Source organism: Equus asinus, chromosome 5 (assembly GCF_041296235.1).
Source record: "Equus asinus isolate D_3611 breed Donkey chromosome 5, EquAss-T2T_v2, whole genome shotgun sequence".
In the NCBI taxonomy this organism is placed as follows: domain Eukaryota; kingdom Metazoa; phylum Chordata; class Mammalia; order Perissodactyla; family Equidae; genus Equus; species Equus asinus.
Genome location: NC_091794.1, coordinates 47,587,776 through 47,601,882, shown reverse-complemented (window position 1 = coordinate 47,601,882; position 14,107 = coordinate 47,587,776). Strand labels below are relative to the sequence as shown.

General features: G+C 41.1%; 1 protein-coding gene across 2 annotated transcripts; it reads right to left on the bottom strand.

Annotated features, from left to right (window-relative positions):
• Positions 1 to 1,489: 1,489 nt before the first annotated feature.
• On the bottom strand, positions 1,490 to 12,816 carry GHSR (growth hormone secretagogue receptor). Of its 2 annotated transcripts, XM_070509422.1 has the most exons (3): positions 9,463 to 9,869; positions 8,289 to 9,216; positions 1,490 to 6,023 (listed from the first exon to the last, which is right to left on the bottom strand). In XM_070509422.1, exons 2-3 carry the CDS (start codon positions 9,082 to 9,084, stop codon positions 5,719 to 5,721), a joined length of 1,101 nt encoding a protein of 366 aa, XP_070365523.1. In that variant the 5' UTR covers positions 9,085 to 9,216; positions 9,463 to 9,869; the 3' UTR covers positions 1,490 to 5,718. The 2 variants fall into 2 exon arrangements, with proteins under 2 accessions (XP_070365523.1, XP_014722352.1); XM_014866866.3 differs by having other exon boundaries at positions 8,289 to 12,816.
• Positions 12,817 to 14,107: the final 1,291 nt, after the last annotated feature.

The following is a 14,107-nucleotide window of genomic DNA, read 5'->3' as shown; positions in this document are numbered from 1 at the left end:
GCGGTGAACACCATCAGAGATAAGTCTTTGTGCTCCTCCATACTTATGTCTTGATGTGAAACTCCTGAAGCAAAGGGTCTGCAAAGTTTGTACACATTTGATACACACTGTCAAACTTTCTTCAGGAGATGGGTACTGATTTATAATAATTTGACGGCTCCTTGAAGGAAGCTGGCTATGAAATCAGGAACTGATGATGAGTTTCGAGGCAGGAAGCAAGCAGCCACCGGCATTTGTCCACTGACCTCAGAATGTGAGACCTGGCAAGTCCAAAGCAGGCCTGCTGGCCTCTCCTCTTTCGATCTTAGAGTCAGGCCCAAAGGTCACCATGGGGATGGGCCTGAAAGAATGTGACAGGCGTGGGCTGGCACCAAATTGAAGGAGAGGTGGATGGAAGGGATCACAAAATATTGAAAAGGACCTTAGCAGACAAATAAAGATAAATCCAGGGAGCTAGCCTGTGGTGTAGTGATTAAACGCACACACTCTGCTTTGGCGGCCTGGAGTTCACAGGTTCAGATCGAGGGAGTGGACCTGCACACTGCTCATCAGGCCATGCTGTGGCAGCGTCCCACATACAAAACAGAGGAAGACTGGCACAGATTTTAGCTCAGGGCCAATCTTCCTCACACACACGCTCACATACACACAAAACCACCCACAGCAAAAAAACCCAAATCCATTGATTTGCTCCTTTGGATTACTTTAGTGTATGACTAATTATTGCCAAATTGCACATTTTAGATACTGCTTCCAAGTTGTAATTAGCCCACGTTAACAGCATACATGTATGATTTTGTGGAACGTAGAATATGTTGAATTTTCACAGTGTGATGATCTTTTATTCCAAGATTATATCCTTTCTACTTTTTTTTTAGTTCAATGTTCTTTTTAAGTTGAAATGATGGTGATAATGGGTAGTAGGGTATTTTAAAGTCCCTTAATTGGCTAATAAAAGTTGGCCAATTTCATTGGTCCTACAATTTTAGCTTTAAATTTTATTGGCCTCAGGAATCCATACGTCTGGAAGCTAAAACCCAGGTGACATATAATCCAGTCTTTAAACCTTCATTTGTCCAAGCAACGTTCAGGGTGTGGCTGCTGAGTGCAAGATGAACAGGAATCCTTCTCTTGACTCAAAGAGCTTGTGGTCTTTGGGTCACACATTAGTGTCACACCATGGAGGTTGCAACACCATTGGCTCTGGGAAGACAGGCTGTAAGGGACATAGAAGTGAAGACAGTATGGGGATCACAGTCCATCACAGGGTCCCCAACTCTTCTTAATATTTATAGGAATTGTTTAACTCATTATTAAACGTTGGGCCCCTTGGGGAAATAAAATTCACTACAACAAACACCTCCTCATAGTTGCAAAATACATGTTTCAGAAATTAAAAGAACAAAATAAAACTGAATCTAGGACAGGAACAGAGGTAAAATATCCCAAACACCAAGAGTTATAACTGTAAGTAGAAGAAATTAACTATAAGCTTTAAGAAGATATTTATTAAGCATTCGTTTGGTTAAGGACACCCAAAGGAAGGAAAACTGATGCCTAATCTCATAAAGACAGAGACATGAGAGCTACAGTAAACTCTTTAACATTCAAAAGACCCTAAATAAAAAGAATCACAAATCAAAATGTCATTAGTGACATAGATGACACTGTACAAACACAAATCAACCAAGTGACCAATTCTACACAGGCCTAGAATACTGCAGCTGTTGATAAAACAGGAGATGACACTGTTTGGATGTATTTGTGTGAACAAGTGCTCTCTAGTGTACTAAACCCACAGTGCTAAAGGTGAAAAATATAAATATTTTTGTTGTTTGAGCTGGATAAATGCTTGGATTTGAGATGTTAAAATCACAGAAGATCTTCCAGACTATTCTTCCCAACTACTTGCTGTATGCTGGGGAGGGGGGCTGGGTGGGGGTGTGGCGGTGAGAGTAGAGAGAGGAGTTCTTCTGGAAAGAACATTTGCAAACATTTTGGCGGATGTTTTTGAACATTTACATGAGGGGTGCTTTTTGAGGGCTTTCTTGGTTTACCAGTTTTGAGGGTAGTCCGTAGTCCCTTGAGCAAAGGGTACACTGTACCTCAGCATAAAATATGAATTGGAATACTAACAAATATCCAGGCAATTGGGAGGAGCACGCGCATGGCAGCTTTGTTTTTTTAAGGATGATGATAATTCTCTCAACCAAAATGGCCAACTTCCCACACTCTGCAAGAGTTTGCATTCACAAGGAAAAACACAAAACAAGCCTCAGCCAGACCTTCCCTCTCCCCTGCTTCAAACTGAGATCATTGCCAGGAGTCAACATGACTGAATTCATTTAATGTGAATTAATAAGTGACGTGAACTTAAAACAGCTAGCATTTGCCACCAGCACACTTTGACTTGCAGTTCATTCTCTGGGTAAAACACATTTGTGCTACCAGTTGACTGAATTAGCATTGGTCATTAATCGCCTAGTAAGTAACATCTGTATGTATCCTGGCTAGTGCTGCAATTTAAATTGCAAAGAAATCACTGGAGGATCGTTAGACAATGAACTACGAGTGACGTCATCTTTATCTCTTAATGACATTATTTACACTAGATACAGTGTTTCTGAAAGCAGAAAACTCAATTCTATTCACTTAGACACTGTGACAAGAAGTTTTGACCAATGTAAATATGTATGTCACGTTTTAAAGATGTACACATGATGTTTTAAAAGACAAGAGAGCATTTTCAGGCACTAGTCTTACAAAAAGTCTCAGAGTTTGGTTTTTTTTTAAATGTTAAATTCAGGTATGTGGATAAATAAAAAACAGCAACAAAATTATAGCTAAAGTTATCAATGTTGAACTAATAATTGTAAATTGTTTGGAATCATTTCAGGTTCTTAATAAAAGCACGAGAGTGAAAAAGCTGGAATTTCAAGTCAAACCCCATCACAATCACCTTCATTGCAAAAAAAATTTGACTATAAAGAAATGGTTTCCAAGGTTGGGCCTGACACTAGAAGCGTTTCTAAATCTCATTGCCACAAAACTTACAATTTTAAATAATTCATGACAATGAGTGTTTTCTTTAAAGCAATTATTCAAGAGTTCTTCTCACTTCTTATAATGAAAATGACCCAACCCTTGACTTTGTGACACAGTGTAAGGTGTGGTGACAGAAACCTCATTGCTGGATAACCAGGAAAATGGAAACAGATTAAAAATAAAATCAATTCCTTTACTTTCCTTACAGTAATGAAGAATGCTGTGAGCGTAATGACCACTAGCAGACACATTAACTGCATCTATAAATTTGCCTGGTTTGTGTAGGGACCGGTCAATTTGAATGTATTTTGAGCCAAACACACAACAATATAGGGAAATGAACAAGCCCCCTTGAAATGCTGGAGAACAGTTTGATCCAGTATCAACTGGAGATGTTTACTTTATAACTTAAAGATATTTGTTAGTTACCTACTGCAACATAACACACGAGTGATCATGAGCTCATTAAGGATATAATCCATGACTTATTCATCTATAGAGCTTAGACACATCAGGCACATATTAAATGCTCGTGAAATGATGGACTTTTAGAAACAGTTTCCTCAGTGTAAGTTCTTTTCCCTGAGTCTTAAACAATTTACAGAGTGTGATTATATGAAGAAGATACAGACAATAAAAGGGCATGGCATTAGAGGGCAAATTGAAGATCCTTGTCTCTAAACATCCTCTCAGTTCCCAAATCAACAGCAGTGGTCAATGGTGGTCCTTGCTATGGAAAGAAGTCCCTGTTAGTGAGCTAGGCCGAGACTACAGACATGAACCCACAAGAAAGGAGGGACCATTGAATGGGTAAGCATCTAACTAAAAGTTAGTTTTTTCTCCACAACAATCAATGTGTGGCAATCATCTGTGATGGAAGTCAAGCCTGTTTTGCTTGTTTTCTCTCAGGTAGGGTGTATTTGTAGACAAAACTCTAAGGCTTCAGGAAACTGAATTATCTCTTTGGGATTTACTGGGTCCTATTGAGAACAATAATGCTGAATGACCTCATTAGTATCTGATGAGCTTCAATGAATCAGTATATTTTTTAAAAATATTGATGTACTCCCAAGAATTAGCTGAATAAGTTATTTGCTAAAGGTCTGTATTTAGATAAGCTGATACACAGTTTTGGTATAAGGAAGGATTTTAGAAATATTTCTTTAAAGAAATCACTATGATTATGATTATGTTTTTATTTTTCTAAAATAAATAGTCAATCAACTATTTCCACATAACAATATTTACTTTTGATGGGGCAAAAGAGTCAATCATGGCAGTAATTTCCCTAACTGGCTCCACCAGTTCTACAGTTTAACCAATAACTTCACGTAGGAATTGTAATTTTGTAAATAGCAAAACTAATCCGGAGATAGGACATGGCATAGGCATTTTGAAATTAACGGTTATAAGATTAAAAAAACTTTTGAATGTCAATAAGCAGTAGCATTTAAAGGATTCTGAATTTTTTACCATTTCTATGTTCACTAAGTTCCTATAAATCTTTCAGAGTAAGTTATAAATTATTCCTTTATTCACAAATCAAAGCCTTATGATTGGCTTAAATATTTTTGTTAAGCCAAATAAGGTAGTTTGTGATTGTCTATAATTTTTATAAAGTTTCATTTCCCGAATATTAACACATGTAATTCAATCTAATTTAAAAATTCATCCTATATCTCATATCCATTTTCTTCCAAGCACGAATAGGCCATTTAGGTGTGAGTTTTAGAATTTATCACTCTAATATTCTGCTATGCTAATTTTGCTATAAAAACATTTCAGGGAGTGACTATTTTTAAACATTTTTTATAAGATTGACAATAATTTTACATATTCTCTAGAGCGGTACTGTCCAAAACAGTAGCCACTAGCCACACGTGGCCATGAACCCTTGAAATGTAACCTGTGCAACTTGAAGGACTGAAGTCTTAATTTCAATTCATCTTATATTTAAAAACTTATAGTAGTTTTAGTTATTGGAAAACTTTTAAGTGTGTTTGGACAGCCTAGGTTTATGAATCTACTTTTTATTCTGCAAATTTTATGAAATTTAAATACATCAACTATTACTGATGAAAACTTAATATCCAAATTAAGCTATGCTGTAAATGTAAAAAACAAATCAAATTTTAAAGACTTTGTATGAAAAAAAGAATGTAAAATTCTCACAAATAATTTTTATATTGATTACTTAAGTACCTTGCGTTGTATTTCTCTTGGACAGCACTGATCTGGAGCTACATGAAAATTGCTAGTTTTAAAAAGTCATGTTTTAAATTTTTTATTTTAATGTCATTCTTTTAATCAAAATTTTCTTATCATTATGAAAAAGTAGATCAGATTTAGTCTTTATCCAGCAAGAAGTGCCCTAATTGCCCTCTCTGCCCCTCCCCCTTTCTCCGAATCACAAAGTCCTTGCCAGCATCACCAGCAGAATGCAAAATCATACGCAATGAATATGCAGAAATAGTGTATGAGAGCACGGATGAGTTTGCAATCAAATCAAACTGCTCACACACTACAAATTCTACTGTTTCTTTCCCTCCAATTGTTTCCAGACATATGTGACCCTAATTCCAAAATTAACCTTCAACTTCATCCCAAGTTCTGCTGTGCTATGGCTTCTGGTTTAGGATAATAAGCGATGACTTTGCTCAGCAATGTGCTTGGTCACGTATTAATACTAGATTCTGTCCAGGCCCGAGAACTTTCATCCTTCAGAGTGGAGAGCTTCCTCTGGGAGAAGGGTGTGAATCCCAGCAGTTTGAACACTGCCACCCGGTACTTCTTGGACATGATGTTGTACAGAATCGGATTGATGGCAGCACTGAGGTAGAAGAGAACAAAGGACACGAGGTTGCAGTATTGGCTGATCTGAGCAATCTCCAGGGAGCCAGGCTCAAAGGATTTGGAAAATAAATATCGCCCTACGTGGAAGGGCAGCCAGCAGAGGATGAACGCAAACACCACTACAGCTAAAAGGACAATGAGAGAGAGTGTCAGTTCAAGAAATGTCATAGCAAATCACATTCTATTTTGAAGACATTATTTTGTTTTGAGTATGTATGGTATGACCATTGACTTCAGAAAAACATGATGTCCCTCTCTTCCGCATTCCTACATTTTAACCAAGATTGAGTCCGTCTAGACCAACAGTTCAATCGTTTTTACTAAGCTTCCCATTCATTTCTATTTAGCAACTATTTGGGTGATTTTGTGATTGAGTTGACATATTGACTCAGGTAGACAATTTATTCACAATAGTCCCCCATTTTGTACATGTTAGACACAACCAAATACAGGTGAGATCAAGTGGTTATACTCAACCATAGCTATGTATCAGAGTTTCCTCAGGCACAGATTCCTTGGTTCTAACATAGATTCACTAAATTAAAATCGCTAGGAAGGAGACCAGGACACTTGCTTTTTTTTTTCTTTTCTTCTTTCTAAAGTTTCACAGAGGACTGAACATGCAGTCAAGACTGAGAACCACTGAGATGGATGATTCTTTGCCACCTACATTGACATAAGTAAGGTATAAAAGGCCATAAAACCAACTAACATTAATTATCATCCACCCCAGTCTTCATTTTGCCCAAAAGGCAATTTTTTTCAAGACCTCTGAATTTCTAGATTAAATTTTTAAAATTCAGGAATCAGAGGAAATGTAACAGAAAATAATACTTTAATTCCTGTACCACTTTAGTGATTCTCTTCAAATTGTCAAGCAAAAGAAAATTAACACTGGTATTGAGACACCAATAAGGACAATTAACATCTGAAAAATAAAATTAGAGGAAATTAATAAACTTTTCCTCAAAACTAAGTTGCACAGTAGCAACTGTGAATATTAGAGTCCCTGGGGGCCACTAGAAGGTTTACAATCTGTTAGTAATATTGTGAGAATCACTGGTCTAGAAAATGAAAATTTCTGACATTCTTTGAATAAACTATCACTTTAATACACAGGATTCCAGGAATTGTAAAATTACAAATGCGAAATCATCCTGGAATGACTTCTATGAAGCACTAAATATGCAAATAAGTACAAAGCGTTCACTTTTTTTTAGTGTGCAGATAATAAAACAGATTCTGGTTTTGAAAAAGCAAGCAGAATTAATATTTTGCTTGGATGTGAGCACATTTTGTATTACTTCACTTGTACCAAACACATATATTTAAATATGTTGAATAAAGATTCAGCGCTCTCCAGTTGTGAGACTGCACCCAGATGTTCTCGGAAGGGCCCTTTGAGGAGGGATAACAAATGCATCGGCTTCCACAGAGTCTCCTTTTCTCCCGTAGGAAGCCTGCCTATCCTAGCTTATCCTTGCCGATGCTACGTGGATGGACAGGTACTCATGAAAACAAGTGGAAACTCCAGCACTGATTTGTCACTGACTTCTTTACAAAGTCGTACAAACAGCAGCAGGGTAAACAGAATTAATGCGATTATTTGAAAAAACGCAGGTCAGACAGTAAATCACAATGTTAAATAAAAAATGAATCATCTCTGACAGAATTATCTACATTGATCATGTCTGGTTAAATTTACCGCTGAATACTTTCTAGATCCAATGCCTGATTTTTTTTTCCAATGCCTATTTTCTTAATGCAACTTGGATATCCACGAATTGAGGCATGAAGCTTAACCTCCCCTTTAACACTTAAAGACCACAATAGACTTTTATGAAACATCTCAATTTTGAAGCAAAGTTTCTGAGCTGATATAAAGCTCATTTTAGGGAAATGCAAAAGCAGGACAGCATTCCATGAAAGAGAAAAAGGAGACCAGAAGAAAGAGACACAAAGAAATGGAGACAGACCTAAAGAGAGTCAAGACTGTGACAGAGTGGGGAGAGGGGAGAAGGACGGAGGAGGAGGAGAAGGAGGAGGAGGGGGGAAAGAGAGAAAGAGAGACAGAAGAGAGAGAGTGAGAGAACGAGAGGCCGAGGGAGGGAGAGAGAGAAAAACAGATAGATATAAAGACAGAGCAAAAGTGTTTAAAAAAAGAAAGAAAGAAAGAAAAGAAATAGAGAGAGACGCACACACAACAGAGAAATTGAGACCAAAGAGAGCGCTCAAGACAGAAACGGGAGGGAGGGAGAGAATAATTGAGAGACATACCGGGAGACAGAGACCTAGAGAAACAGGAGAGAGGTAGAGACTCAGGGAGAAGGAGACAGGCACGGGGAGAGGAGAGAACCCGGAAGAGAGAGCTCGAGCGCGCTGAGACCCACCCAGCATTTTCACGGTTTGCTTGTGGTTCTGGTCCCGGAGCGAGGCGCCCACCGCCGCCTCGCCGCGCCTCCTCCGCCACAGCTTCCTGCTGATGAGACTGTAGAGCACAGTGAGGCAGAAGACAGGCAGGAAGAAGAAGACGCTGGACACCCACACCATGACTGTGAGCAGTCCGGAGCGCACGGCGAACTCGGTGGCGCGGCACTCGTTGGTGTCCTGAGGGTCGGTGCCGTTCTCATGCTCCACCCCCACCAGCACGAAGATGGGCCCGGCGCTGCAGAAGGCCACGGCCCAGATGACCAGGATGACCAGCTTCACCCGGCCCTTGGTGACCACCACTTTGGCCCGCAGCGGGAAACAGATGGCGAAGTAGCGCTCGACGCTCAGCGCGGTGATGGTGAGCACCGTGGCGTAGGTGCAGCTCTCGCTGACGAACTGGAAGAGTTTGCAGAGCAGGTCGCCGAAGTTCCAGGGCCGGTACTGCCAGAGGCGGACGAGGTCGAGGGGCATGCAGAGGAAGATGAGTAGGTCGGAGAAGGCCATGCTGGACAGGTAGAGGTTGGTGGTGGTACGCATCTCGCGGAAGCGCGACACCACCAGCATGGTGAGCAGGTTACCCGCGACGCCCACCACGAAGAGCGCCACGCAGGTGGCAGTGACACCCGCCAGGAGAGGCGCGGGGAAGAGCGGCAGCAGCTCCTCCGCCAGCGAGTCGTTGTCGGGGGAAGCGTCCCAGCCGAGGTCCGGCAGCGTGAGGTTGGGTCCCGGCTCCTCGCTCGGCGTCGCGTTCCACATGCTGCCGGCTCAGCTTATCTGGCTCTCGGATGCGACTGCGCTGAAGGGCCGCACCGAGCTGGTCCCGGAGAAGGTCCCCTTAGGCGCGAGAGAGCGCGAGGGCGGAGCTGACGCGGGCTCGCAGGGAGGATGCTTGCAGAGGAAAGAGGGAAGTGAGAGGCAGAAGCTGAGGGAGAAGGTGAGATTGATAGCCTGGGACGGGGAGGAGGAGGAGAGAGGGAGGCACCCCCCCACCCCCACACACACATAAACACACACACACTGGTGGCGAGGAGACAGAGTGACCCTCGCTCTTGCTGGCACCCTCCCTTTCCCCCGTCCTCTCGCCCAAAGTCCCTCTCTTCCAACTCAGCCTCTGGCCGGCCTCCACACACTTACCTGTCACCGGGGCAGCCCCGCCAGCTCTGCCTCACCTTCGCGTTCTTGCTGGAGCTACAGCTCGAACTTCCCAAAGCGGCCCGGTGCGTGGGGACCGCGGAGAACCGGCGAAGTGAGAGCGCGAGGAGCTCTCTCCCTAACCTTGGACGCTGCCTGGCTAGTGTGGCCCAGAGGGCAAGTCACCCCTGGGGCTAGGGGCGGGGACGGTGGAGGTGGCGGGGAGAACGCCTTCAGGTGCGGGGGGACCTGAGTTCTTCCTCAACAAGGGACCCGGTGAGGAGAAGAATCGAGTGTGCCCAACTGGGCTTGGAAAAGCAGGGTAGGGAGTAAAAAAAGAGAGACCTAGTGATTGTCTTCCGACCCGAGAGGAGACCGGTACGCACCTGGAAAGAGCCTCACGCGGTCCTAGAACCTATCATCACCTTATCGAGGAGAAACAGGCTCAGAGACGTGTGGCCACTTGTCCAAGGTCACACAGCGAGTTGGGGGCTCAGGGACTAGACTTGGATCTCCCACCCGGTTTGGACTTCCCAGCACGAAAGGACAAACGTTTGAATAAACTCTGTTCTGAATCCCAGCCCTTTGTACAGTCTCCCGATTGGGCAGTAATAGGGGGTACGCTGTGTAGGAGATTACTTCTGCCTGATGCAAACCTTGGGGGAAGAGGAGGGGCAAAAGAAAAGGGCCGTGGTGGAAGGAGAGCGAAGCCGGTAAAGGAGGAGGAGCAGTCTGTAAGGCTGGCACGTCGAGGGTGCGCAGTAAACATTTTTTGAGGCATGATTGAGAGAGCTTAGCCATTGGGTAGCTGTGTTCACTTGGGCAAGGTCGTGAACCTTTTTATTTTAAATTTTGAGGATGTTGTGAGGACCAGTGGGAGTGGATGTCAAGTGTTGGAGACAGAGTTGAAGCTCAAATAATTATGGGCTACTTTGCTGTTATTGTATGGGTTGCTGTTGAGGGGCGGGATCTGCGCCTCTTGGGATTGGTTCGGAGGCTACCCCTACACTCGCGAGGTGACTCTCCTGGACGCGGCCTGTGTGTCCCCAGCCCGGAGCCAGGAACCGACAACCGAAGATGTGAGACTGACGACTGCCTTCGTTCGAACTCACCAACCCCCCGGGGCCTCTTCCCGCCCGCCAACCTGGGGTAGCCCGGGCGCGTGTTCAGCACCGCGGCCAGCGACCGGTCCCATCTCCCGAGCAGCCAAGCTCTCCAGAGCTGCGGTCCCGCCGCCCTCACCTTTTTCCGCTGGCGTCTCAGCATCTCAGTCCTGCTCCACGAGGAAGTGGGGAGATTCCTCCCAAGCACAGACCGGCATTAAGCGGCTGTGCTGACCGCACCTATCCGCGGCCCCCTCTGGCCTAAGTGAGAATCCTTTCACTGCGTCTGAGAGAGGGCCTTCCCGAAGCATCTTAGTGCGTTTGCACATGCCTTTGACGGATGGATGGTTTACATCATCTCTACCACCTAAATTGTTAATGTTTAAAAGTCCGCAAAGACCTAAGGCTGGATGTATGCATATGCGCATGCAAGATTCCACACACAGTAAGAGGCTTCATGAGGGAAGTTTAATACCGGGAAACCTACTGGGGTACATGCTACATGCTAGTTCCCCCTGGAGTGTTACAGATGTTGGACGAAATTGACTTTTAAAAATACTCATTTCAAACTACTATTTTAAAAAAGATTACAACTAAGTCGAGCCACCGGTTACTGAAAAAAAATCAATAATTTAACTTCAACACTTCCTACCCTACATTATCAGTAGATATATGTATGTAGAAGATCTTTCGGGGGAGAAAACAGATTGGGATAAATAAAAATACTGTAGGAAGCTATTGTCTAAGAATAAGAATCAAGAAAAGATTGTGGGGCATAGTTCTGGTCTACTCAGGCTGATAGATGGAAAAAATCTTTAAAAAAATATATTTTGATAAAAATTTGGCATGTTGGCTAAAATAGCCAGCTATTTAACTGTTTTCGATCATTTTCTAAAATATAAACAAATTTGCATTGTATGATGAAGAAGAGAAGGAAATACTATCGAAGTTGATCCATTGGTTCACAACATGTAATGTTATATAATACATAAAATTGTCTATAAGTATGTGCTAGGCACTGGGAATAAAACAATAAATAAAACCCAGGTGGGTCCTTATATATAAACTTACAGTCTAGAAAGAAAAACCCAGCTAAACAAGAAATTCCAGTACAGTATGATATGTGCATTTAAAGAGGCATGTGCCGTGAACTATGTTGAGATGTGGAGAAACAGTGAACTACATAGAGGTTTTAGGGAAGGCTTCTCTCAGAGGAAGTGGCATCTGAGCTGGATCTCGAAAGTTGAGTTCTGTCAGATGAAGCAAAACATACTAAACTGTTCAGACAAGGGGCATAAAAGCACATTGGAGTGAAAGAGCTCTGCATACCTTGCCTTTGAATGGTGTAGAGAGTGTTATTATGGATTTATGGATTTTTATATAATCAATGCGTAGCAATCAATTATGGTTATTTTTTCTTTTTGATGCTCAAATTGTCCAATCTTTGGCCAATCAGATCCCCTTCAAGCTGGCTACAGCGTCTTTTGACATGACTCACTTAGATTTTGAGAACCTCCTTGTTTTCTGGCACAATAAGATACCATAGCTCACCTTGTGAATACCCTACTCTAGACTGGAGAGCAGCCATTTCTCCAAGAATCGCTGGTACCTTGTAGTTGGGAATGGCGTTTAGTGACCATGGTTACTGCCCCTGAGACATAATGGAGTAGCCCTTGTTTGTGGACAAGGCTAGGATATATGTTTTGCAAAAATCGTGAGATGATGATGATACAGTAGATAAATCAAACATACCCTTAGCAAGTGATCAAAATTATCATCATCAATGTGATACCCTGGGAAAGACACAATATTACTTATGTAGTATTCCAGCTAGGAATATGTGATCTCAACCTAATCACAAGGAAACATCAGACAAATTCAAAATGAGGAATAATCTATTTTAAAAATTCTTCAGAAAAAGTCAATGTTCTCAGAAAGACTGAGAAAACGTTCCAGACTAAGGCAGACCAAAGAGACAGGACAGCTAACTGTAAATCCTCCTTTTAGATTGGACCCTAAACTGGAGGGAAACAACTTCTAAATAAAGGGCAGTATTGGGTTAATTGACTTAGAATATGGCTGATAGATTAGATAAAAGTATCGAATTAGTATTAAGTTTACTAAAGTTGATAACTGTGTGAAAGAATGTATTCTTATTCTTAAAAATACACACTCAACCGTGATTTACGCACCTGTTTCAGAAAAATAATTACGCTTGCGTGTGTGTGTGCACGCAGATAAATAGGGCAAATGATACAGCAAATGGGGGAAAGCATTAATAATAAAAGAATCTAAGAAAAGGTAAAATAATTTTCTTTGTACTATTCTTGCAACTTTTCTTTATGTTTTAAATTATTTTCATATAAAAAATTAAAATGCCATAAATTTGTATACATACTTCAATTCAATTTACAATTATTAACTTATTTGACTTTATATTTATACTGAACATCATGGTTTCTAGCAATATAAACATAGTTATGTTATAATATGCATTAAAGGATTTCAAACTAATAACATCAGCATTGCCACTAATAGTGAACTTCACAAATAGAATTTGAGATTTTCTTGTGGTTCTCCCTTGTTCTTAGAATATATCCAACTAAGCACGTACAACTACTGAGTTCTAAAATCACTTGAAATAATGCTTTTCTATGTTGGTTGTATGACCGATTTGATATATGGTTAGATTTATTTGTTTCAGCTACTTTCTATTTTAGGAATTATTTTAAAATTTAAATTTTATTTTTGAATATACAAAACGTTTATATGATTTGTCAGCTAAAACTTTAAAATAAAGCATGGTCCTAAATTTAAAACTTTGAACCAAAGAATATTCAGGAAAATGTTACTCTTTTTCCATACTCCCCAATAAATACCATTTAAAAAATTTAGCTTTTGGTTTACCTGTCCTGTGTGTGTTTCTGTAAGTGTGTGTATGTGTGGCCCCCATAAAAGGTAATATACTACATAAGCTTTTCACTATCTTTATTTTTTAACAGAACATTATATTCTGGAATTCTCTCATATCAATATTCTTTTTTGAAATGGTTTTATTACTATAAAGCCATCTTGAGAAAGTTACATAGTTTCCATAATGATGTACCCTAGTTTCATTCAAGCAATTTTTTTGTTTTTATTTGTTTGTTTTAATAATCTTTTACTGTTATAAATAATGCTGCATGTGTCATTTTATATGTCAACAGGTACATTATAGAATAATATAGAAATAAAATTACAGGGGCCGGCCCGTGGCATAGTGGTTAAGTTCCCATGCTCCACTTCAGTGCCCGGGGATTGGCTGGTTTGGATCCCAGGTGCAGACGTATGCACTGCTTATCAAGCCATGCTGTGGCAGGCATCGCACATATAAAATAGAGAAAGATGGGCACAGATATTAGCCCAGGGCAAATCTTCCTCAGCAAAAAGAGGAGGATTGGCAGAGGATGTTCACTCAAAAAATAACTACACTAAGCTCATTTCAAATAGCTTCCATTTGTGGTTCTTGGCTAGGGTTGGCCACAAGAGAAATTTGCCCAAGTTCA